At 55.2% G+C, this 25622-nt stretch overlaps 1 protein-coding gene across 1 annotated transcript; it reads left to right on the top strand.

Annotated features, from left to right (window-relative positions):
• Positions 1–9510: 9510 nt before the first annotated feature.
• Positions 9511–23351, top strand: ARID5A (AT-rich interaction domain 5A). The gene is made up of 7 exons (XM_038759357.1): positions 9511–9582; positions 16946–17067; positions 18906–19026; positions 20109–20161; positions 20897–20994; positions 21296–21455; positions 21759–23351. Exons 1-7 carry the CDS (start codon positions 9579–9581, stop codon positions 23067–23069), a joined length of 1869 nt encoding a protein of 622 aa, XP_038615285.1. The 5' UTR covers positions 9511–9578; the 3' UTR covers positions 23070–23351.
• The last annotated feature ends 2271 nt before the right edge of the window (positions 23352–25622 follow it).

The following is a 25622-nucleotide window of genomic DNA, read 5'->3' as shown; positions in this document are numbered from 1 at the left end:
GTACTAAGCACCGGACTCTCCAGGACTGTAAGCTTCTTTTGGGTAGGGAATGTGTCTACCAACTCTGTTGAATTGTACTCTCCCAACCTCGTAGTACAGTCCTCTGCACATAATAAACTCTCACTAAATACCATTGATGATGATGATGACTCTCATTAGAACAGTGCTTCGCACACAGTGAACGCTTAACAAATACCATTATCATTATTATTATTATGTTTACAGCGCACACCATTACAGACTTATAACTCCCTCAATCTCCTTCCTCACCGCTGATGATCTTGCTAGCGACTTTGTTGACAAAATGGAAACCATCACGTGTATGTAAACTCTCCCAAATTTCCCCTACCCATTCCAGCTCTCTCACCCCTTGACCCATTCTCTCATCTTTCTTGAACATCTCACAAGAGATCTCCCTCTTTCAAAATGACACTCTGTCCCTTTCACGTCTTTTAAAAAACACTAGTACTCATTCTTCTTCCCTCCCTAACTGCCATCCTCTCTCTCTCTCTCTCTCTCTCTCTGTTGGCTCCTTCCATTCTGCTTTAAAACACACCCACTTTCTCCCATCCTAAATCAATCAGTCATATTTATTGACAAATTTGACAAAATTTGACAAATTGACAAACTTACTATGTGCTCTATAAAACCCTTCTCTTGGTGCCACCATACCATACAGTCATTTATTGAGCATTGTTGATGTCCCTCAGAGCCCAGTTTTGGGTTCCGTTTTATTCTCAGTTTACACTCAGTTTCTAGGGGAGCTCATCCACTCCCTTGACTCTAACTGCCACCTTTATGCTAGTGACTCCCAAATCGGCCTCTCCAGTCCTGACCTCTATCCATCCCTGTAATGCCCTATAATAATAATAATTTTGATATTTGTTAAGCACTTACTGTGTGCAAAGCACTGTTCTAAGCACTGGGGAGGATACAAGGTGATCAGGTTGTCCCATGTAGGGCTCACAATCTTAATCCCTATTTTACAGATGATGTAACTGAGGCACAGGGAAGTTAAAGGTGACACAGCAGATAAATGGCAGAGCTAGGATTAGAACCCAGGTCCTTTGACTCCCATTATCCTCCCGGTGTCAAAAGCCTGGCATTATCCTCGACACATCTCTTTCACTGAACTCATATATTTAATCTTTCTCCAAATCCTGTTGGTTCCACCTTCACAACATTGCTAGAATCCACCCTTTCCTCTCCATCCAAACTGCTACAATTTTAATCCAAGGATTTATCCTCTCTCACCTCGACTACTACTCCTAGCTGATCATCCTGGACCCTGTCTCTCCCCACTCCAATCCTTACTTCATTTTGCTGCCCTGATCATTTTTCTAAAAACCCTTTCAGTTCACGCCTCCCCACACCTCAAGAACCTCTGTTGGCTGCCCCTCCACCTCCACATCAAACCAAAACTCCTTACCATCTGCTTTAAAGCACTCAATCACCTCTCCCCCTCCTGTCTTTCCTTTGCTCCTCCACTGCTAACCTCCTCACTCTACCTCAGTGGGGATAAAATGTATTGCGATCTTTCTGGGTCCGCTATCGTAACCTTGTTGTCTGCCTCCTCTTAGCATCTAGTAAGTGGTTAATGAATGCCATGACTCGCATTAGACATGTTTCCCTAGTTCATGCTGTTAAGTTCATTTTTAACTTGTTTTTTTTTTTAAATTTCTTGGTGGATATTTGCCACTGGGCTGATGTTGGGCGGGTCTCTGCCTTCAGGGTGATTATAGTTGATTGAATCTAGTGCTTGTTTCAATGTGCACAATGAGAAGACCCAGAAATTAGGCAGAAATGAGGTGGGACTTGCAGTCCCTTCTGCTTGGCATTTGCAACCAACTTTCCCTCCCAGAGCGAGAGCTCCAGGCCTCAAATTTCGGGCTCTGGGAGGACTGAGGCGGGGAGGAGGGAGGGAGCCAGAAAACTGTCCTGGGGGAAGCTCAGGTGGAAGGAATTGAAACTGGGGACAGCCCATCATGGCAGTCTGAGCTATGATCATGTCTTCTGAGGCAAGAACAGGCAGGGACACAGGAGGGGAGGCTGCCCTTCCCTCAGCCTCAGCCTTTCCCTCTCTTTCCCTCCCACCCCACTGCGGGGAAGCCTGAAGGAGACACTCCAGCGGGCCAGCCGGGGGCCCTAAAAGTGGTCCACCCCCCTCGCTCCCCCATCTCCTCCAAGAGCCATAGCAACAGTTCTGATATTAGCAAGTCTGGCATATGCTCATTCAGGGAACAGGGGTTAAAGAAGGAAAGCCCTAAGTTCTGGTAGTGAAAGAGTTAATCAGACCTAGACCCCCAGCCGTGACATCACAAGCTCTTGGGTTGAGTCACAAGACTCCCCCCCCACCACCACCACTTGACCCAGCAGGGATCAGTGAGCCCCTCTCTCTTCACCCCTGCCCCCTGGAACACAAATTAGGGCTAAGGGGAGAGAGAGTGGACCCACCCCATTAACACACATGGGGAGGCCTTCCCTCAAAACTTCCTAAACCACCACCTCCTCCAGGAGGCTTTCCCTGATTAACCCCACCTCCCTGGATATATGTTTCCAGCAGCTAATTTCACATTCCGGTGTATACTGACGGGTGGAAGTGCCAAATTTTGTTTCTATCCAGTGCAACTATGCAGTCCTCTAGACCGTAAGTCCTTGTGGGCGGGGAACATGTCCATTCAATCTGTCATATTGTACTTCCCAAGCGCTTAGTACAGTGCTCTGCACATAGGCATAGCTTAGCTCTGCTAAGCTCAATAAATACAATTGAATGAATGAATGAATATTGTATTCTCCCAAGCCCTTAATGCCATGCTCTGCACACAGTAAGTGCTCGAAAAATACTACTGACTGATAATCCATATCTGCCTGTCTCCCTCATTAGACTGTTCATTCCTGAAGGGCAAGGGCAGCGTCTTCTGCTGGACTGTACACTCCTTGTGGGCGGGGAACATGTCTATGGACTCTATGGTTATGTTGTAATAGTAATAATGATGGCATTTATTAAGCACTTACTATGTGCAAAGCGCTGTTCTAAGCACTGGGGAGGTTACAAGGTGATCAGGTTGTCCCACGGGGGGCTCACAGTCTTAATCCTCATTTTACAGATGAGGTAACTCTCGCACAGAGAAGTTAAATGTACTCTCCCAAGCACTTAGTACAGTACTCTGCATACAGTAAGCGCTCAATAAATACCATTGATTGATTGGTAGGTTGGTTGATTCTGCTGAATGGTGGATGTTCAATATAGGATATTGCACTATTAGGCAATAAATGGATAAATACCATTGCACAACTACTACTACTACTATTACTACTACTACTACTACTACTACTACTACTACTATGTCTACTGTTTCTACTCCTACTGTGGTTCATGGGAGTCTAGTACAGTGCTCTGCTTGTGATAAAGGCTCTGCTTGTGATAAAGGTACAGTACAGTACTTTGCACAGTAGGTGTTCAGCTAATCTTCTCTCTTTTCACCACACAATCCCTAGCTCCTGCTGTGTTCCCAGCCTGGACCTCCCCCATGCAAGCAAATCCTCAGGACCGTCTCACCTTCAAAGTACTTCTAAAATCCCACCTCTTTCTGAGACCCTTCCCTAACATTGTTTCTAGACTGTGAGCCCATTGTTGGGTAGGGACCGTCTCTATATGTTGATGACTTGTACTTTCCAAGCATTTAGTACAGTGCTCTGCACACAGTAAGCACTCAATAAATACGATTGAATGAATGAATGAATCCCTAAATTCTGCTCTTTCCTCTCCATCCAAACTGCCACCGCGTTAATGCAATCACTCATCCTATCCCACCTGGATTACTGCACCAGTCTCATTGCTGATCTCCGTAACTCCCGTCTCTCCCCACTCCAGTCCGTACTTCACTCTGCTGCCCAGATCATTTTTCTACAAAAACGTTCAGGCCATGTTTCCCCATTCCTCAAGATTTTCCAGTGGTTATAATAGGCTTTAAAGCACTTAATCCACTTGCCCCCCTTACCTCACCTCACTACCCTCTTACTACAACCCAGCCCTCACACTTCACTCCTCTAAGGCTAACCTACTCACTGTACCTCGATCTTATCTATCTCTCCATCACCGCCTCGCCCACATCCTGCCTCTGACCTGGAATACCCTCCTTTTTCATATCTGCCAGACAATTACTCTCCTTTCCTTCAAAGCCTTATTGAAAGCATATCTCCTCCAAGAGGCCTTCCTGACTAAGCCCTTCTTCCCTCTTTTCCCACTCCCTTCTGCGTCACCCTGACTTGCTCCCTTTATTCATCCCACCTCCCAGATCCACAGCACATATGTACCTATCTGTAATTTATTTATTTAAATTAATATGCGTCTTCCCCTCTGGACTGTAAACTCACTGTGGGCAGGGAATGTGTCTGATATATTGTGATATTGTACTCTCCCAAGTGCTTAGTACAGTGCTCTGCACATAGTAAGCACTCAATAAATAACATTGACTGACTAATTAACTCCCAATACCCTCAGTTGTATTGGCTGCTTCTGGTGAACTTTCCCAAGATTTTAATACAATGCATTGCGACAACTAATAGCTGCTCATTAAATACTATTACTACCATGATCATTCGAGAGTATTTATTAAGTGCCAGTTGTGTGTAGAGCTGTATACTATGAGCTTGAGGGAGTACAGTAGAGTTAAAAGACATGATCTCTGTCCAAAAGGAGCTCACAAGAGGGGAGACAAAAAAAAATAAATTACAAGAAATGATCAAATTGTTTAGCATGTAAAACGACTCACACGATTGGTATGAAAGCGCGATGAGAGATTGTGAATGCAAAATTGATGCGGGGGGGTGGGGGAGTGTAAAAGTTGATAGTAAACTCCTCCAGGGCGGGGACCATGTTCACTAACTCTATTGTATGCTCCCAAGTATCTGACCTGATCTTGAATCTAACGTCACTTAGTACAGTACGGTCCAGTACTAAGGGGACCTGGGTTCTAATTCTGGCTCAGCCACTTGTCTGCTGTGTGACTTTAAGCGAGTCACTTCAGTTCTCTGTGCCTTGGTTCCCTCATCAGCAAATTGGGGATTTGATACGTGTTCTCCCTCCTACTGGGGGCCCCAGGTGGGACCCGATTATCTTGCACCTGCTCCAGCACTTAGAACAGTGCTTGACACATAGTAAGTGCTTAACAAATCACACAGTAATTATTAAATGAACTGGAGAGAGCAGAGGCTGAAGGCAGGAGGGCAGTGAGGAAGCTGGCATATCAGCCTAGCCAAGTGCCTGGGCCAGAGGGTGGCCATTTGGATGGAGAGGAAAGGGTGGATCCCGGAAATGTTGTGGAAAAAGAACCGACAGGATTTAGCAACAGACTGGATGTGAGGTCTGAAGGAAAGCAAAGAATCAAAGATAATGCCAAGATTGTAAGTTTAAGAGGAGACAAGGAGGATAGTGGCATCAATAGAAATGGGAAAGTTATGTGGAAGAGAGGATTCTGGAGGGAAAATGAATTTGATGTTTGACTTAGTGAGTCTGAGGTGCCGGCAGGACTTCTATAAGGGGAGATCGTAATAATAATTATGGTATTTGTTAAATGCTTACTTTGTTCCAAGCACTGTTCTAATGTCTTTCAGGTGAGGGGAAGTGTGATATTACAGATTGGGAGCTATGTAGGGGCTAGCCACGTAGATTTGGGAATCACCCCTGTAGAGACAGGAGCTGACGATTGGAAGCAGATGAGAGACGGGAGGCGTGAGTGTAAAGTGAAGTGAGTGGGTGACCAAGAAAATTCCTTAAGGAGGCTTCCGCAGTTAGGGTTGTAGTAAATATTACTACAACTACTACTACTCATTCATTCAATCGTATTTATTGAGCACTTACTTGTGCAGAGCACTGTACTAAGCACTTGGGAACTACAAGTTGGCAACATATGGAGACGGTCCCTACCCAACAACGGGCTCACAATCTAGAAGGGGGAGACAGACAACGAAACAAAACATCTACTACTGCTATTACTACTACTACTACTACTACTACTACTACTACTACTACTACTACTACTACTACTACTACCACTACGCTCCCAGTAAAGTGCTCTTTGTAAAGTAGGCCCTTAATCTTACTGCTGTTGTTGCCTGCTGAATGATAATGGTGATAAACGATGGGGTTGAGGAGGATGATGACGATAATGATAACGATGATGATGGTGATGACGATGATAATGAGGGTGATATGTATGTATATATCAAATACAAAGAATCAAAGTCCGGCTTTTCCAAGAATCAAAATCCATGCTGTCCGGCTTTTGTTCGGGCTCTGGGAAAGGCAGGGTCTCCTCTCCATCTCTCTCACACCCCCCTCCCTCCCTCTCCGGGGCCTGCAAATTGAAAATTCCTAGAGCCTCCCTCGGACAGCTGGACCAGTCCTCTGGGGGCCCGTTATCCAGCAGTGGAGTGGTGCAGCGCCTAGTACAGTACTCTGCACACAGTAAGCGCTCAATAAATATGAATGAATGAATCAAAGAGAAATGCGTGGGCAGGGGGAAGGGACAGACCCCCTTATTCTTGCACACACCCGTTCTCTCCTCCTTTCATCCCTGCTGGGAGGAAGGGACCCCACCCCCGTACGTGTTTGTGTGTGGGTGTGTTGGGACAAGTGCATCCATGTACAGTGTATGTGTGCGTTTATGCATGGATGGGCACGCATGTGGGAACGCCTGGGCTTGTATTGAAGCATGCACGGGGCGGTGAATTTTTTTTTTAATCTCCGTTTCCTCTCCCTTTGTGTGTGTTTCGCAGCGGCATGCGGTGATGTAAGCCGATATTTTAATTCTCTTACAAGGAATGGTGTTTAGAGAAATGACTTAACTGGATTACTCATCTTCTGTAATAACTTGGCTCCGCGCCGATTCTATTCCTAGACGTGACGCTGGACACTTTGATTCTTTTATATATATATATAAATATATATCTACATATACCGAGAAATTACACCCATGTGTTTCACAGAGCTCGTCCCCGCCCCACCCCTGCGCGGCAGGCTGGGAAGTGTAGTCCCCCCCCCCTTGCCCCCAGCCGTTGGGACCCAGGGGTCCGGGCTGCCGTCTCCCCCTCCTCAATCAATCAATCAATCAATCAATCAATCAATTGTATTTATTGAGCGCTTACTGTGTGCAGAGCACTGTACTAAGCGCTTGGGAAGTACAAGAGGGGCTGGGGGGCAGCAATTACGAGGGGGAGGGTCTTCCAGGGATCCTTAGTGGTGAGGGGGAAGCAGAGGAACTTCTTCTCCAAACTTCCACCTGCATTCCCGGACCAGGCGGTGAACGCTTTGCACCCATCCTTGGGGGGACCCGAGGGGCCGGGCCTTGCGGGGGGCGTCTCCCCCATCCATCCCCACCGGGCCCGCCCGTCCCTCCTCCCCCTCTCAGCAAACCCCCTCGGGGCCACGGGATATTCTGGTCCGTTGAATAAAAGCCACTCGAAACCACGAGCCGATTTTTTCCATTCCTGAGAGCTGATGCGGGCTATTTCTGGGCTTTATTGTTTTCCCTGAGTTTCCAGTGCCCCGCGCAGCCTGCAGGCCCGCCCTCATGGGTTCAAATCCCAGCTCCGCCAATTGTCAGCTGGGTGACTTTGGGCAAGTCACTTAACTTCCCTGGGCCTCAGTTCCCTCATCTAGAAAATGGGGATTAAAACTGTGAGCCCCCCGTGGGACAACCTGATCACCTTGTAACCTCCCCAGCTCTTAGAACGGTGCTTTGCACATAGTAAGCGCTTAATAAATGCCATTATTATTATTATTATTATTCAACAGCACCCTACCCTCCCGCCCGACCCCTTTCCCCAAACCCATCCAGGAGGCTGCGAGGAAACGCTCCCCTCCCCCGGGGTCCAGGATCCGTGTTTCCAACAGCCCCTTCTACCCTCCTGAAAGGGATACGGCCTTGTATCCATCCCCAACGCTTAGCATAGCGCCTGGCACATAGTAAGCGCTTAACAAATACAGAACTGCCAGTTGTTCAGGCTCAGCGCTCATAGGGCGATGGAGGGATGAATGGATGGACGGATCAATCACTCAATCAATCAATGGTATTTATTGAGTGCTTACTGTATGCAGAGCCCTGCACTAAGTGCTTGGAGTTGGTAGATGCTATTCCTTGTGCACGAGGAGCTTACAGTCTATATGGGGAGACAAACATTGGATGGGTGGATGGATGGATGGATGGATAGATAGTTGGGTGGGTAGGTTGGGTATATGGGAAGGTTTAAGCACCCGATGAGTGCAGAGAGTCCTATTTTCCTTTCGAATTGCTGGAGAATAGTTCAGTCTTCTGGTCTCTCTTTGTGTATTGTGTACTTCCTCGTTTTCCACGTTTCAGGTGTGTGTGTGTGTGTGTGTGTGTGTGTGTGTGTTTGTTCGTTCGTTTGATAGAGAGGGGGAGGGGGCCCTGGGAGCCCCCTGACCCTTTCTGGGCAAAATCAGAGCTGTCTCAGTCCTCCATCCCATTGCTGGGGAATGATTCAGTCTTCTGGTCTCTCTTTGTGTATTGTGTACTTCCTCGTTTTCCATATTTCAGGTGTGTGTGTGTTCGTTTGATAGAGAGGGGGAGGGGACCCTGGGAGCCCCCTGACCCTTTCTGGGCAAAATCAGAGCTGTCTCAGTCCTCCTGCCCTCCCCTTATTCCATTATTCCATAATAATAATAATAATGGCATGTATTAAGCGCTTACTATGTGCAAAGCACTGTTCTAAGCGCTGGAGAGGTTACAAGGTGATCAGGTTGTCCCACGGGGGGCTCACAGTCTTAATCCCATTTTACAGATGAGGGAACTGAGGCCCAGAGAAGTGAAGTGACTTGCCCGAAGTCACACAGCTGACAATTAGAGAGGGGGAGGGGACACTGGGAGCCCCCTGACCCTTTCTGGGCAAAATCAGAGCTGTCTCAGTCCTCCTTCCCTCCCCTTATTCAATAATAATAATAATAATGGCATTTATTAAGCGCTTACTATGTGCAAAGCACTGATCTAAGCGCTGGGGAGGTTCCAAGGTGATCACGTTGTCCCACGGGGGGGGGGCTCACAGTCTTAATCCCCATTTTCCAGATGAGGGAACTGAGGCCCAGAGCAGTGAAGTGGCTTGCCCAAAGTCAAACAGCTGACAACTGGCGGAGGCGGGATTCGAACCCATGACCTCTGACTCCAAAGCCCGCGCTCTTTCCAATTGTCCTCTATGGTCTTGTTACTCCAGGACTCCGAAGCCCTTTTCGCCAAGAGGGATCTCCCTTTGCGGATGGAGAGACTGAGGCCCCGGGGCGCCCTGCTAGCAGCCCCCAAAAGTGCCCGGGGAGAAAAGGAACCCCGGAGTCCGGGTCCCCCCTTCCCAGCCGCGTGGGAACTACAACTCCCGGGATTCTCTGGGTGGGGGGTGGGGGGCGTTTCGGCGAAGAAGGAGGAGGAGCAGGAGGGGCGGGGTCGGCCGGCGAGCTGGGCAGGGTGTGCCAACCGCCCTGGGGTCATTCGCGCTCGGCCGCTGGACCGTCACATGGAGTGGGGACGGGGCGGCCGCTGAGCCCAGCCCGGAGATCGGCCCGAGCCATGGGTAAGAGGGGGTGGATCTTCAGGGTCAGCCCCCGGGGCATCTCCCAAAGAGACGAGGGTCCCTCGGCTGGGAAGACCCAACCCCAAATTCCGAGGCACCGAGCTGTCACCGGGGGCGAGGGAGCTGGGGGACGGAATGCGGAGGCCCAACCGTGGAGGGGTGGGAGGGGGTGGCTCGCTCGTAGTCCCTCCCCGTGGGGCTTGAATCGGGGGGAGTCATTTGTTTGTCCGGAGGGAGGTGGGGGGCTGTGGGGAGAGAGGAGAAAACTCTCCCGGTCGCTACAAGTCGCGTCCCTTCGGACCCCAAGTCGTGGGCCTAGTTCCTCCGACCCCCTCCCACCATCTCTCCCATCCCTTGGTTCTCCCCGTCCCGTCGCCCTCATCCCCCCCCCCCCTTCCTTTCCACCCCCACCTCTTTCTCCAGAAAGAAAAGAGGTTTTGGCAGCGAGGGGCTTCCCAGGCATTTATCTCGAAACTTTTGTTTCTCTCTCTCTCGACTGAAACTCACAGAGCACTGTACGGGGCTGTCGTCCCACTTCCTGCCGCGGTTTCCAACTCTCGCTGTTCTCAGCTAATTTGTTGTGATAGCTGTCAGCGGCGGCACCAGTTTGCTCTCCCTCCCTGCCTCCCATCCTCCGGCCCTCGCTCGCTCAGGCTTCTCAGAAAACTCCGCCGCCGGGTCCCCAGGGCATGCGAAGGGGTTAAAATATGACTGGTTGCTGAGCGCACGCACAGTGCTGTTTCCCCCGCAGGCGGTCATTTCCTGAAAATGACTCTGTGCGTGCGTGTGTGTATGTTTGAGAACTTGCTCAATACGCTTTGAAGAATCAATTGTTCCTCCTTCTGCCAAGAAGCGTGCTGACCTTTTGGCCACTTTCTTGGGTTTCCTTTTTCCCCTCGCAGGCCGGCAAACAGTCGGAAGGAGTTCAGGGAATTCGCTGCTCACCAACCCTCGGGGGTCGTTGGGGGGAGGCCGGAGAGAGCGAGGGGGGGTGGGGTGGGGAGAGTGTTTTGCCTCCAGTTTAACTTTCCTGGAGATTGAGCGGTCGCTGTTACGGAATCTAAATATACAATACTGTCTGTGCTGGCAGGGCCGGGCTGGCGAGGGGCCAGGTGCTGAAATACCAGCCAAGGGCCCTGCTGTTTCGGATTAGCTCAGAGCTGCCTTTCCTGGGAGCGAACTCATTGACTCGCCCTCCTGCCCGACCCCCAGGCTGGGCAGGGAAGGCCGGGCCTTGGTTTTCTGGCCGTGGTGCCAGCCACTCCCCGATCGGGTGGGCGAGGGAGGAGGGGCCCGAGCCTGGGGGTCGTGGCCCACCAGGAGGAGGAGGAGAAACGCGGGGAGGGGGGAGAAGTGACAGGTGTTTCTGTACTGGGAGACGGATCTCGCTCCACTCAAGGGAGCAAAAGTCTTGGTCGCTTGTTACACATAATAATAATAATGACATCTGTTCAGCGCCTACTATGTGCAAAGCACTGTTCTTCGCACTGGGGGGGATACAAGGTGATCACGTTGTCCCACGTGGGGCTCACAGTCTTCATCCCCGTTTTACAGATGAGAGAACTGGAGCTCAGAGAAGTGAAGTGACTTCCCCGAGGTCACACAGCAGACATGTGGGGGAGCCGGGATTAGAACCCATGACCTCTGACTCCTAAGCCCGGGTGCTTTCCACTGAGCCACACTGCTTCTCTGGGAGCAAACTCATTGACTCGCCCTCCTGCCCCTCTGCTGGGGGAGCCGGACTGGCCCCAGGCCCGCAGCGGCTACGGGGTCAGGGGCAGGGCCCAGTCCAGCGGGTCCACCCCGACCCTCAATAATAATAATAATGGCATTTGTTAATAATAATGATGGCATTTATTAAGCGCTTACTATGTGCAAAGCACTGTTCTAAGCACCGGGGAGGTTACAAGGTGAGCAGGTTGTCCCACTTGGGGCTCACAGTCTTAGTCCCCATTTTACAGATGGGGTAACCGAGGCATAGAGAAGTTAAGTGACTTGCCCAAAGTCACACAGCTGACAATTGGCAGAGCAGGGATTTGAACCCATGACCTCTGACTCCAAAGCCCGGGCTCTTTCCACTGCGCTAACTATGTGCCAAGCACTGTTCTAAGCGCAAGAGTAAGACAAAGTGACCGGCGGGGGGAAGTTAGGGAAGGGAGGCGAGGAAGGCCCGGCCTCGGGATTGGCACTGAGAGGGAGGGGTCTGAACGCCGTGGGCGCGGGAAAGAACGATAAAAATAACCCTTAACCGATCGCGGTACTTGTTAAGCGCTCCCTAGGTGCTCTGCACACAGTAGTAAGCGCTCAGTAAATATGATATGAATAGGTGACAAGAGCCGTTGTAGATCGAAGATTAGCCGCTCGACGTGTCCTACGTGGGGCTCAAACTCTAAGGGGGAGGGAGAGCAGGTATTTCAGCCCCATTTTACAGATGAGGAAACTGAGGCGCAGAGAAACGAAGTGATTTGCCCAAGTCCTGTTCTGTCTTCACTAGGCCAGGCAACAGGCCAGGGGCGGGGCCAAGATGAGGACTCGGGTGTCCTGGCTCCCAGCCTGGGGCTCTGCCTGGCGGGATACGCGAAGGGAGACACCTGTCTGTCTTCCCACTTTCATCGCGGGCTCCCAAGAGCCCAGGAGGTGCCCAGTTCAGCGCTGTGCACCCAGAAGGTGCCCAGTTCAGCGCTCTGCACCCAGAAGATGCCCAGTAAATACTGATGAGAAGGAGGAGGAGGAGGGAGAGGAGTAGATGGGTGCCAAGCAGTACCAGCACTCCCAAACTCTACCGGGATGCGCTCCTCTCTTCAGCCCGGTTAGCGATGGGGTTTGAGGGTGAAGGCGTTTCATTTCCTTCTGTCTTCCCGGCCCGGCACGAGTCTGCCTCGAAGTCACCGTAAAGTGGCTTTTCCCAGGCGTTTCCTGTTCCTTCCCTCTCCTTGTCTTCTTCCCTTTTTCTCCTTCTGCTGCTCTTTCTCAGCTTCTCTTTGTCACCCCCTGGGAGGTTGTCCCAAGCCGACTCCTGTCCCCTGCCTGCGGCTGCCCGCCTATTGCTCCCCGCCCATTGCTCCCCGTCCTCTCCCCTGTCCTCCTCTCCCCTCCTCCCTCACTTCTTTTCCCTCCTCTCCCCTCCTCCCTCCCTTGTTTCCTCTCCTATCCCCTCCTCCCTCCCTTCTTTCCCCTCCTCTCCCTCTTCTCCCCTCCTCCCTCCCTTCTTTCCCCTTCTTTTCCCTCCTCTCCCCTCCTCCCTCTCTTCTTTCCCCTCCTCTCTCCTCCTCCTCTCCCTCCTTTCCCCTCCTCCTCTCCCTCCTTTCCCCTCCTCCCACCCTTCTTTCCCCTCCTCCCTTCCCTCCTCTCCCCTCCTCCCTCCCCTCCTCTCCCCTCCTCCCTCCCTTCTTTCCCCCCTCATCCCCTCTCCGTGCCCCGTTTGCCTCCGTGCCCGCGGGCCGGCTCCGCCCTGGGAATCTCGGCCAGGCTTGCTCGGGGTCTTCTTCACCTTGACCACGGTCCGGGGAGGGGAGCCGGGCAGGGGAGAGGAGGGTAAGCCCAACTCCTGGTGGACGGCCCGACCGGCGGCCGGGGGTTCCTGGGTTCCTCGCGGCGGCTTATCACCGGAATCGGCATTAAACACAAGTTCGCCGAGAGTCACTTTTCATTAAAGGAAATGCCATTTCCTTCCTCTCTCTGTCTCTGTCTCTGTCTCTGTCTCTCTCTCTCTCTCTCCCCCTCCCTCTCCCCCCCTCTCTCACCCCAAGGTGGATAGCTTTCGGGAGGGGAAGTGGGAGGCCAGAGCACTCCCCTTTCACCTGCGAGGCCCAGGGCTCTTTTCCCACCAGAACAGAAAGGAGGTTCCTGGCGACTGTGGGGGCTCCATAGACCTCGCCCCACAGCCAGGCTCCTCGCTTCTGCCCTGGGAAAAACCCACCTCAATTTGCCCTTTTTTTTTTTGATGGTATTTGTTAAGCACTTAAGCGCTGGGGAGGTTACAAGGTGAGACTGTGAGCCCACTGTTGGGTAGGGACTGTCTCTATATGTTGCCAATTTGTACTTCCCAAGCGCTTAGTACAGTGCTCTGCACATAGTAAGCGCTCAATAAGTACGATTGATGATGATGATCAGGTTGTCCCACGGGGGGCTCACAGTTTTTTAATCCCCATTTTACAGATGAGGTAACTGAGGCAAAGAGAAGTGAGGTGACTTGCCCAAAGTCACACAGCTGACAGTTGGCAGAGTTGGGATTTGAACCCATCACCTCTGACTCCAAAGCCCATGCTCTTTCCACTGAGCCACGCCCTTTCTCCCGTACCCCCACCCAGGGCCAGCCCTGCACCTGGCCGGCCCCAGCCCGCCCATCCCCGCGCCTGGCACGCATCTCTCCTGGCTACCAAGCGGAGCATCGAAGGCCCGGTGCATCTCCCCTGGCTACCAAGTGGAGCGTCGAAGGCCCGGCGCCGCCCTCCGTTCCTTGTGCCCTGGCTGCTCCCTGGAGCCGCTGGACGCGGGACCAGGGACGGCGACACTGTGGGGAGGGCAGGAGATGCAGGAAACAAAGAAAAAGCCCTGGACAGGTGTAGGGAGGAGGAGGGCTGGATTCTTGGAATTGCAACAGCCGGCTTTAAGGGCCTCACTCAGTCCCCCCCACCCCCGCGCAACAATTTGTCCTGTCGAATCTGCTCCACTTGCCCACCGATCAGATCCCAGCTGAGTGGATAAAGGAGCATGAGAAAGCAGCAGAGTCTAGTGGAAACAGTGTGGGCCTGGGACTCAGAGGACCTAGGTTCTAATTTTGGCTCTGCCACTAACCAGCTGTGTGACCTTGGACACAGTCCCTGTTCCATATTGGTGAATCGAAGTCTTAGTAGGAAGGTGAACAGGTATTGAATCCCCATTTTATGAAAGAGGAAACTGAGCCACAGGGAAGTTAAGCGGCTTGCCTGAGGTCACACAGACTGAATAATGGTAGAACTGGGATTAGAAGCCAGGTCCTCCTATGATTTCCAGGTTGTACTCTGTCCGCTAGACCACCTTGTTGACTTTGGCTGAGAGGCTCGTGAGCTTAACTGCTTCTCCTCTGCAGCTCCCCTGCTGCTTCGAATTACATTATCCCTAGAGTGGATGATTGGTTAAATCCCAGCAAACCAAGCAGACAAGGGCTTTTAGAAGCTAACCTAGTCCCTACTTCTTCCTTCTCCATTGGTCTGGGGAAGGGATCTCTCAGTAAGTAATTCAAACAAGCTTGGGGCTCTCTAGAACTTTTCAGGCTGTCTCCCTGTGCCTGGGTACCAGGGTATTTTATTAAATATTTTCCTGGAATACCAGCAGGTACCCAAAGGATTTGAGTAGATCCTTGGATGAGCAGATCGCCCTGGGTGACTGGAGGGAAGACTGGGGATTAAGAGGGGAGGGTTAGAGGTGTACGAAGGTCTATTCCGATCAGAATCCTGGGGGTCCAGGAAGGGAATCCGGATGTGGATCCCCTGCCTGTTCTGGTGCCATGGTCAGAGATGGAGCCCTGGGCTGGATGGACCATGGGGCTGGCCTAGCCATGGTACTGTTGATGGTTTAATGTTCCAGCGGGAGCCACCCGGATGGGAGGTCGAGTGGGTCCGCGGGTTGGCACAGGGGCCTCCTCAGGCTGCCCTTCGGCCAGGCTCCAAACTTACTTGAGGCCTAGCCCAGAACTGGACCTAAACTGCCAGCTCACTCCCTCTTTCCATCTGAGCTTTCCAGAAGCTGGCAGAGGGACTCCGGTCTCGAGGTAGTTAGGCCCGGTCCCTCTTAAGCCCGCAGTGCTTCCCCCCTCCCCAGGGATGGGCAGCTGGGAGCCAGAGACCCTGGGATCTACCCCTCAAGTGGATTCTCTGGGGCTGTTTTCCCCCACCATTGACCTTGGGATCTGCTTCTCAAGTGGACTCCTTGGGGGTAGTTTCCCCTTTGCATCAGGTCCCAGTGAAGTGAATCTTGGAACCACCAGGTGTGCCCGCCCCCCAACCCCTCCAGGCATCCTCCTTCTGTCCCTGGGGAGGGGAGAAGCACTGCGGGAAGGAGCGAGCCCACCAAGTCCCTTTGTTCTGCTGCTATGCCTCCCTGCTCAGCCCATCCAGGTGCGGAGCTGCTGGACAATTCTTTGAAGGCCCAGCATGCCCCAGTGGCTATCTCAGATCCCCTGGGACAGGGCAACCTGAGCAGGGGCAGTGGATGATTCCCACCTCCCCCGACCACCCTATCCTCTCAGCCCCAACTTGGAGGTGGCTTAGGCCTTTTCTGAGGGACGAAGGAAAGCAATGTGGCATGGTGGAAAGAGCATGGGCTTGGATGTCCTGCTCCCAGCTTCGCCACTTACTTGCTGTGTGACCTTTGGAAAGCCACTTAACTTCTCTGGGCCTCATCGACAAAACGGGGATTCAAAATCTGTCCTCCCTCCCCCTTAGACTGTGAACCCCATGTGGGCTAGGCTCTGTGTTTGATCTGACTAGTACAGTGCTTGGCACATAATAATGATAATGTTAATTGTGGTATTTGTTAAGCACTTACTATGTGCCAAGCACTCTACTAAGCGCTGGGGTAGATATGAGAAAATCAGGTCCCACGTGGGGCTTACAGTAGGAGGGAGAGCAGGTATTACATTCCCATTTCGCAGATGAGTGAACTAAGGCACAGAGAAGTTAAGTGATTTGTCCAAGGTCATTCAGCAGGTACATGGCAGAGCTGCTTCTCTAGTAAGGCTAGTAAGCACTTAGCAAATGCCATTATTATTGTTATTATTGTTAGTAGTAGTAGTATTACGGGAGAGAGCAGGGAGGAAGCAGAACTGGGGAATGTGGTTGGAGGATTGTCTGGATAAGGGGTTTGCAATGGTGGCGGAGAGAGAGGCTGAGTCTTTTAACCAACAGGCAGGGCGAGGGAGTCCAATCTCAGCCGTGGGCACCAGCCAGTTTAGTAGTAATTGTCCAGTGCCCTTCTACCTGTCTTCCACAGACTGCAAATCCCTTCCCCATTTGCTGTCTCCTTTTCCTCACAACAGCGCCAGGGGAAAGGGATATTTGGGGAGAGGCAGGTACTGTTACCTGCTCTTTACAAAGAAGGAAGCTGAGGAGAAAGTCATTCCAAGATCACCGAGTCGGTCCAGGGCTCCGCCCACTAGACCACACTGTCTCTCCATGAAGGTGTTTCGGGGCTCAAGGAGCCTGCAGTCCTCAGGGAGCAGAGGAGGGAATTAGGATGAGCAGAGACCAACAGGGACATAAGAAGACAACTCAGGAGAGGGGTGGGGAGGGGGGCCCAGGGCTCCCCTCAGCCCTGTCCACTGGCTCCCTCAGGGCCCCCCACCTTGTTCTCTCCCTCTCAGTGACTCCCTCTCTCTCTCCAGCTCCCACCCACAAAGGGAAGAGGAAACGGTCAGAGGGGGGTGACCCCCCAGATGCTCCCGACCAGCCTGCAGCGTCTCCGAAGCCGGACAGCGAGGAGGGCCAGAGCCCAGCAGAGCCAGCGGTGAGTGGGAGCGATGGGCGCTGCTTATCCTGGGATCTCTGCTCCCAGACCCTCCCTCCTCCAGCCCCCCAGACCCTCCCTCCTTCAGATCCCTCTGCTGGGTCTCCGCTCCTCCTCTCCAGGCTTCTGCCCCAGCAGTAGCCCCCGCTGTTCCCATAGTTGGAAAATCTCTCCCCGGCACTCGGCAATCCCTGGTTCCTCGTGATGGGTGGAGCTGCAGGGGAAGTGCCAGGACCATCCCTGTCTCGTCCCAGGTGTCCCCACATGGTGCTGCTCGAAGCAGTGGCATCAGCAAAAATGACCCCCGCAGATGGAAGGAAACCAAAAGCCCCGGTTATTGGACAGAAATGTGTCAGCGGAAACCCAGAGAGTTTCACGGCCAAAAAGCCAGGGAGGTGGGGGTGGGGCGGCCCAGCCGAAGCCTTGTGAGCACAGGGATGGAGCCTGGGACTCCCAAGAACGTACCGGCTCCTGGGACCAGCCGCGGGGATGGGCTGGGGGCAGCGGGCTGCTGACCTGAGTCAGGGCCTGGACCATCCGACGACTTGACACCTGTCTCTATGTTTCTTTTTGTCATCTGTCTCCCCCTTCTAGACTGTGAGCCCGCTGTTGGGTAGGGACCATCTCTATATGTTGCCAACTTGTACTTCCCAAGCACTTAGTACAGTGCTCTGCACACAGTAAGCACTCAATAAATACGATTGGATGGATGAATCCCAGCCTCCCAACCCATCACCCCTGGGGTGAGGAGCAGGGGATGGGGCAGGTGGAAGAGGGTGGTCCACCTGAGAGTCCCCTGGAAGGCCGATCCCAGAAAGCCTAGTTCTGTGGCCTGAGGGGGTCAGCCACCTGGGTGGGTGGGCGATGGGCATCGGCCATGGGGCAGCACACTCTGTAGAGTCCCCAGGGATGGGGTGACTTTGGGCCTTCCTGGGGTGGGGCAGGATGGGACCTTCTCTGGGTGGCTGTATGCCACCGCCACCCCGCTACCCACAACTACCTCCCCTGGGGACCGGAGCCCTTCTCAAACCATCCCAGTTCTCTGGGGCCGGAGGGACCTGCGCCGACCATTCCGGCACGCCTGCTCGCTCCCTTGCTCTCTCTTGGCTCCCCGGGTGATAATAATAATAAGATGGTATTTGTTAAGCGCTTTCTTTGTGCAAAGCACTGTTCTAAGCGCTGGGGGGGATACAAAGTGATCAGGTTGTCCCACGTGGGGCTCACAGTCTTCATCCCCATTTTACAGATGAGGGAACGGAAGCTAAGTGACTTGCCCAAAGTCACACAGCCGACAATTGGCGGAGCTGGGATTTGAACCCATGACCTCTGACTCCAAAGCCCGTGCTCTTTCCAAAGCGCTTACTATGTGCCAAGCCCTGTTTTAAGTGCTGGATAATCAATCAATCATATTTATTGAGCGCTTACTGTGTGCAGAGCACTGTACTAAGCGCTTGGGAAGTACAAGTTGGCAACATAAGGATAAGGGTGGTATTTGCTAAGCGCTCACTAGGTGCCAAGCACTGTTGTAGATGCAAAGTTATCAGGTTATCCCACGTGGCGCTCACAGTCTTAATGCTCATTTTACAGAGGAGGTAACTGGGCACAGAGAAGTTAAGTAACTTGCCCAAAGTCCCACCGCTAGGTGGAGGAGTGGGATTAGAACTCACCACCTCTGACTCCCAAGCCGCGCTCTTTCCACTAAGCCGCGCTGCTTGTATGCCAAGGGCCTTCTCTGCCTGGGCTGCCCTGGGAGCCCTGTGGGGGTGTCCACGGCGGTCGCTCCCTCCCCATCGTCCAACCCCCTGGAAAATCCCCTTGACCCCCACCTTTCCCACCAGGAGTCCCCTGAGCCAAGCGGGGAGCGAGAGGAAGAGCAAGCGTTCCTTGTCAGCCTCTACAAGTTCATGAAGGATCGCCACACGCCCATCGAGAGGGTACCCCATCTCGGCTTCAAGCAGAGTAAGTTCCCGCAGAGGGAAGCGGTTGGAAGGCCCCTGGGGTCTGGGCCAGCCTTCCCCAGGGTGGAACACGGGATCATCATCAATAGTATTTATTGAGCGCTTACTATGTGCAGAGCACTGTACTAAGCGCTTGGGAAGTACAAATTGGCAACATATAGAGACAGTCCCTACCCAACAGTGGTCTCACAGTCTAAAAATGATTAGAGGAGCAGCATGGCTCAGTGGACAGAGCCCAGGCTTGGGAGTCAGAGGTCATGGGTTCCTGTTTTGGTTCCGCCACATCTGCTGTGTGACCTTGGGCAAGTTACTTCACTTCTCTGAGCCTCAGTTCCCTCATCTGTAAAATGGGAATTAAGTCTGTGAGCCCCATGTGGAACAACCTTATCACCTTGTATCCCCCAGCGCTTAGAACAGTGCTTCACACATAGTAAGCACTTAGCAAATGCCATCATTATTATTATTATGGTTTCCCCATCTCCAGTCCCACATCCCGCTCCTCATTCATTTATTCACTGTTAGTCACTTGTATTTATTGAGCACTTACTGTGTACAGAACACTGTACCATGAGCTTGGAAAGTACAATTCAGCAACGGATAGAGACAATCCCTGCCCACAATGGGCTCACAGTCTAGAAGGGGGAGACAGACATCAAAATAAGTAAACAGGCATCAATGGCGGAATTGTACTTTCCAAGCACTTAGTACAGTACAGTAAGCACTCAATAAATATGATTGAATGAGTGAATGAAATAGAATTATAGATATGTATGCATCATTAATAAAATAAATAGGATGATAAATATGTACATACACACACACACACATGTGCTGTGGGGCAGGGACGGGGGTAGAGCAGAGGGAGTGAGTGGGGGCAATGGGGAGGGGAGAGAGAGCAGAGGAAAAGGGGGGCTTAGTTCGGGAAGGCCTCCTGGAGGAGGTGAGCTCTCAGTAGGACTTTCCCGTTTGGGGTGATGGGAAGGGGTGTCCTCGGCCCCTCTCCCCCCATCTCCAGGGGGCTGCTAGGTCGCATCTCCCTCCCATCCCGACCGGGCTCTGACCTCTGACCTCTGTTCTGTCCAGTCAATCTGTGGAAGATCTACAAGGCAGTAGAGAAGCTCGGCGCTTATGAGTTGGTAAGGATGGAGCCTCCCTGGGAGGATGCGGGGTGGCAGGGGCGTAGGGATCCCCTTTTGATTGGGTCGTTTGGGCTCTGCCCCCTGAAACCGCCCCCATGGCTTTGAGAGCCAGAGGACTTTCCTCAGGGCCCGGACCCCCTTCCCATCCTCCCATTCCCACTTGCTTCAACAGCCCAGTGCTGCTCCTCCTTGAGCTGGGAGGTTCGGGGGGCTCGGTGTGGGGTGGGGACTGTTCCCCCATCTCTCACCTGTGCCCCAGGCTGGTGGTTGCGGGGGCGGGCCGAGGCCCGTCCCCACCCCCCCCGAGGGGTAGGCGGATGGGGGAGCCTCTTGGCTCGCTTGTCTGTTGGCCACGTGCTGGCCCCCGTGGCTCCTTCCTCTGCCTTCCCATCTGCTCTCCTCCATCCCAGCCCAGGAAAGCTGCTTGGGTCAGCACCTGGGCTGGCCCTGCCAGAGGGCAGATGGGACTCAGGGATGCCCAGCCTCCCGCCGGAGGGACGGGCCGCAGCCACCTCAGCAAGTTTCCTTAGTGCTGAGGGTTGGCAGACTCCGGCCTGCGTTGGGGGCTGCCCACCTCATGAGCTCCTGCTAGTCCCCGTCCCCAGTGGGGAGGGGCGTGGGTAGCCGAGGACCCCCCACCAACTCCTGGAGTGGGAGGGTCCCCGCTGGAAAGAGTGGTCCCAGCACCCAGCATCCCAAGGCCTGCAGCCTTCTCTCTGTCTGGCGATGCAGGTGACTGGACGTCGTCTCTGGAAGAACGTGTATGACGAGCTGGGGGGCAGCCCCGGCAGCACCAGTGCTGCCACTTGCACCCGCAGGCACTATGAAAGGTACCCACTGCCGCCAGACCCGCTCCTGATGGGCCCGCTCCCTGTGGGCCTGCTCCTGGGCAGACTCACCCCATCTGCAGGCCCTGGCTGGGCTGCCGCAACTGCCAAGGGGCTCTTCTGGGGGCTGGGAGTGGGGGCGGGACGGTCACCCCCTCGCCGACAGAGGTCCTGGAAGACAACCTGGGGACTGAAGTGTGACGGGAGGGGCCGGCTGGGCCTCTTGGATCTGGTGGGCACCGGGCAGGGGTGGGCACTGGGGGCCCGGTTCTCTCCCGTGACGGCCCAGTCTCTGCACTCGCAGGCTGGTCCTCCCCTACGTGAGGTTCCTGAAGGGAGAAGACGATAAGCCGCTGCCCCCGGCCAAGCCCCGGAAACAGTACAAGGTCTCCAAAGAGCCCAAGGGGGACGAGGCTGGGGACAAGCAACGGAGAGCATCCAGGAAGGAGCGGGGCGGGGACCAGGTGAGAGGGGCGGGAACCAGGTGAGCGGGGCAGGGATCAGGTGAGCGGGGTGGGACTAAGTGCAGAGCCCCCCCTCCCCTGCCACCTCCAGCCTGGCCACCTGCCCCGTTCCTAGGAGTCGGCTGAGGCTGGCGGGGGCTGGCGGGACCTGCAGGGTGTTGGGGGGCTGGAGGCCCCATCTTGCCTCCTCCTGCTGGGCCGGCAGCCCCCGGAGCAGCCAGGCCCCAGAGGGTGGAGGGCAGAAGGGGGCCCGGGGATGCCTGGCTTCGAGCCCCCATCAAGGGTCCTTTCCCTCCTCCGCAGATGGTGCCTGAGAAACCCCAAGCGGAGGCCTCGCCGGGGCCAGTGGGAGGCCAGGGCGAGGAGTTGAGCGGGGAGGGCCCGGCCCACCGGCCCCAGGCCGCGCCCTGTCCCGCCGCCTGCCCGGCCGAGGCCTACACGCGCCTTCTCTCCAGCTTCTACTGCCGAGGGACCCACGGCATCATGTCCCCGCTGGCCAAAAAGAAGCTGCTGGCCCAGGTGAGCAAGGCAGAAGCCCTGCAGTGCCGGGATGGGGCCTGCCAGCATGGGCCGGGCGGCTCCACCGACCCCGGGCCCGGCCCACTCTTGCAGGGTCGGCAGAGCCCCGGCCTGGGGCCAGCCCGGACCCGGGGGTCTCCGGCCCCCACCCGGCGGCTGGGCCCGGGCGCCCCGGCCCTGCAGGCGGCCCCCAGCCCTGGGGCGGGAGCCCCGGCCCTGGAAGAGGAAGACGTGGAGGAAGACATGGAGGAGGAGGAGGAGGTGGAGGAAGAGGACGGAGGCCCGGCCCGCCTGCGGCCTCCGGGAGCCCCGGTCTTCACGGGCTGCTTCCACACGTGCCGCCCCGAGGTGCTGAAACCGCTCAGCCGCCACCCCCGGGACTATCTTCCCGGCTTCCAGGACTCCTCGGCCACAGCCTTCGGGTTTCTTGGGAAGGAGGCGGAGAAGCCCGCCGGGCCCCCGCGGCTGACCTGGGGAGGGGAGCGGGGACGTTCCTCCGCTTTCCAGCAGGGAGGGTCCGGCCGGAGTGGCCCCTACCCCCGGCCCAAGGCCTGCTGGGTGCCCCCCATGGCCCAGGCTGCGCCCAAGGGCCCCGCCAAGCCGCCCTCCTTTCCCGGCGGCGCGGGCCTCGAGGCCGGCCTCCGCGGCAAGCGGAGCCTGGAGGAAGGCGGCCTGGCCCAGGGCAAGAAGCTGCGGGCTGTGTCCCCCTTCTTCAAGGATGGGGGTGACCCCTCCCAGGACGCAGGCGCTAAGCAGGCCGGGCCCCACCTGCTGGGCCCGCCCCTCGGGCCCCAGGCCCCAGACGGCTACAGAGGCACCATGCTGCGCTTCCCCCTGAACTTTGCCAGCCACTCCGACCCCGGCAAGGGCCCGGCCGGCCTGCCCTTCGGCCCCCTGGTCATCCCGGCCATCCCCGCCCACCTTCTGGCCACCTCGGCCACCGCCCCGCCTGGCCCGGCGGGCCTCGTGCCCCTGTCTCCCCCGACCTTGGACGGCGGCCTTCGCCACAGACTGTACCCTGTCTCCGCCTGGCACGTGCAGCCCGCCTTCGCCACCCCACCCCTCCGCGCCTTCCACCTTAACACAAAGCTGTAGACAGCGGGCTCCCCCGGCCAGCTGGACTGCGGGACCCCTGGGTCCCAGCCCCGCTGGACCTCGAGGCTTCTCGGGCCGGAGCAGGCAGCGGAGGGCGGAGTGGCCCGGGGCATGGAGAGAGTGCCGGAGTTTGTGTGGCAGCGCCTGCCTGGCTCTGGGCCGCCAAGTTCCTGGGTTCCTTGGGCGTCCGGTACCGGAGCCGCCGTTGACCTGGCTGAGGATCCATGTGGCGTGGCCAAGCTGTGTCCGGATCTTTGAAAGAATAAAACCCACCGATGTGAATCCCACCGGCTCCCGACCCTGCGCAGCAACGCCGGGAGGCGCGGGCAGGCCTTGGTCCGGGGTCAGCGGGTGCTCTGACCTGGGCCTGGGCTCTCGGGGAGCCGCGGGGCTTGGCGGTCAGCAGGCTGGACCTGTCTGGGCTGGGGGCTCCGATCAGATCCAGGTCACTGCCCGGGGAGGTCCCGAATAATAATAATAATAATAATATGGTATTTGCTAAGCACTTACTATGTGCCAAGCACTGTTCTGAACGCTGGGATAGGTACAAAGTCATCAGGTTGTCCTATGCAGGGCTTGCGGTCTTAATCCCCATTTTATAGATGAGGCCCAGAGAGGGATATGACCGGCCCAAAGTCCCACAGCTGACAAGTGGCGGAGCCGGGATTAGAACCCACGACCTCTGACTCCCAAGCCCGGGCTTTTTTCACTGAGCCACGCTGCACCCCACCTCAGTGGATGCTCATCCCCGCGGCCCCTGGGAACTGGAGGTGGGAAGAGGCGACCCTCCTCTTCCTCCTGAAAGTCAGGCCTTGCCGGGCCCCGGTCTTCAGGACCGGCCCGCCCCGCTCCGGAGAGACCCTTCTTCCCTCCCACACTCCCCAGAGCTCCCGGCAGTTTTTCGTAGAAGAGGGATGGTTGCGGGGTGGGAGTTGGGGGTGGGGGGCAGCTGCGCCCTTGGGCTCCGCCTTTTCCAGGAAAGCCCTCGCTGCCCAGCTGGGAGGTTGCCCCGGGGCACCGGGGGCCCGCTGCCTGGCGTGGGCCCATCCGCAGACTTCCTTTCCCAGAGGTGGCGGAAAGGGTCCGTTCCCCCTCTGTTAGGCAGCCCCATGGGGAGTCCCCAGCCCCGGGCCCAAGCCCCCCGTGGGGCCACCTGTCCCTCCCTTCACTGCCCGGGACTCCTGCACCTCCTGCGCTGATTTGGCGAGCAGCTTCCTACCAGCCTCCTAGGCCCCTGGGGCCCGGTTAGCTGGTGGCACCTAGAAGTCGCCCCTGGGGAGGGGGCCTGGCTGTCTTGGGGGCCCTTTCCTCGCCCTCCCCCTGCCCAGGGGCCGGGATCTGTGCCTCGGGGAGCAGGGGGAGGGAAAATGGGGAGAAACGCGAGACCACCCACTCCTGGCCTCTCTGCGGGAGAGCTAACAACAGTAACAATTATGGTATTTGTTAAGCGCTTACTACGTGCCAAGCACTGTTCTGAGCGCTGGGGTAGATGCAAGGTAATCAACTTGTCCCATGTGGGGCTCACAGTCTTAATCCCCATTTTACAGATGAGGGAACTGAGGCCCAGAGAAGTGAAGGGGGTTGCCCAAGGTCACACAGAGGACAAGTGGCGGAGCTGGGATTAGAACCCACGTCCTCTCACTCTGAAGCCCAGATGGTTGCCACTAAGCCACGCTGCTCGTTCCCTCAAGGGCAGGACTGCAGGTTTTGGTCTAAACCATGATTTGGGGGGCCCTGCCCTCACCATCCTATCTACTCCCCGGCCCTCTATGGCCGCTCTGAGTAGCCGGTCCTGCTCCTCTCATGCCCGCACCGTCAGAGACCTTCACTCCGACCTCAGGCCTGCTCCTCTAGGCCTCATCCTTCTCCCTCCACGGTCACCGCTCACTTCCCACTGGCCATTCTAACGGACTTCCCATCATCCCCATCCTCCTCGACCCCTCCGCTGCCTTCGACACTTCAGCCTGCGCCCTTTTTTCCCCGGAAACATGATCCAACTTTGGTTTCTAATAATAATAATAAGATGGTATTTGTTAAGCGCTTAATATGTGCTCTAATCGCTGGGGGTGGGGGCGAAATACAAGGCGATTAGGTTGTCCCACATGGGGCTCACAGTCTCAGTGAGGTAACTGAGGCCCAGAGAAGTTAAATGACTTGCTCAAGGTCACACAGCGGACAAGCGGCGGAGTTGGGATGAGAACCCATGACCTCTGACTCCCAAGCCCCTGCTCTTTCCACTGAGCCACGCGTTTCTCAGACACACATCTCTCCTGGTTTTCCTTCTACCTCTCTAGGTGTTCCTTCTCAGTCTCTTGCGGTCCTGCTTCCCCTTCTCTTAATTTACACACACCCTCTTCCCTTGGGGAGTTGCGCGTGGACATCTCCCAAGTCTACCTTCCTCCTCTGCAGCCACGTATTCCCTTCAGCCTCCAAGACGTCTCGACACGGGTGTCCCTCCAGCTCACTGTCAAGTCCGCGCCCTTGTTATTATCCTCTAGCCCTCCCTGTCCTTCCACCTCCGTATTCAGTGTGACCAAATCCAGCAAGTTTTCC

This window comes from Tachyglossus aculeatus, chromosome 17 (genome assembly GCF_015852505.1).
Source record: "Tachyglossus aculeatus isolate mTacAcu1 chromosome 17, mTacAcu1.pri, whole genome shotgun sequence".
Taxonomy (NCBI): domain Eukaryota; kingdom Metazoa; phylum Chordata; class Mammalia; order Monotremata; family Tachyglossidae; genus Tachyglossus; species Tachyglossus aculeatus.
This window is presented reverse-complemented; position numbering and strand designations above follow the sequence as displayed.

Bases quoted from the DNA above. Each gene is read 5' to 3' on its own strand.
- ARID5A (XM_038759357.1), top strand. The intron at 19,027-20,108 runs GTAAGTTCCCGC...TGTTCTGTCCAG, and splicing joins CCATCTCGGCTTCAAGCAGA to TCAATCTGTGGAAGATCTAC. The intron at 21,456-21,758 runs GTGAGAGGGGCG...CCTCCTCCGCAG, and splicing joins AGGAGCGGGGCGGGGACCAG to ATGGTGCCTGAGAAACCCCA.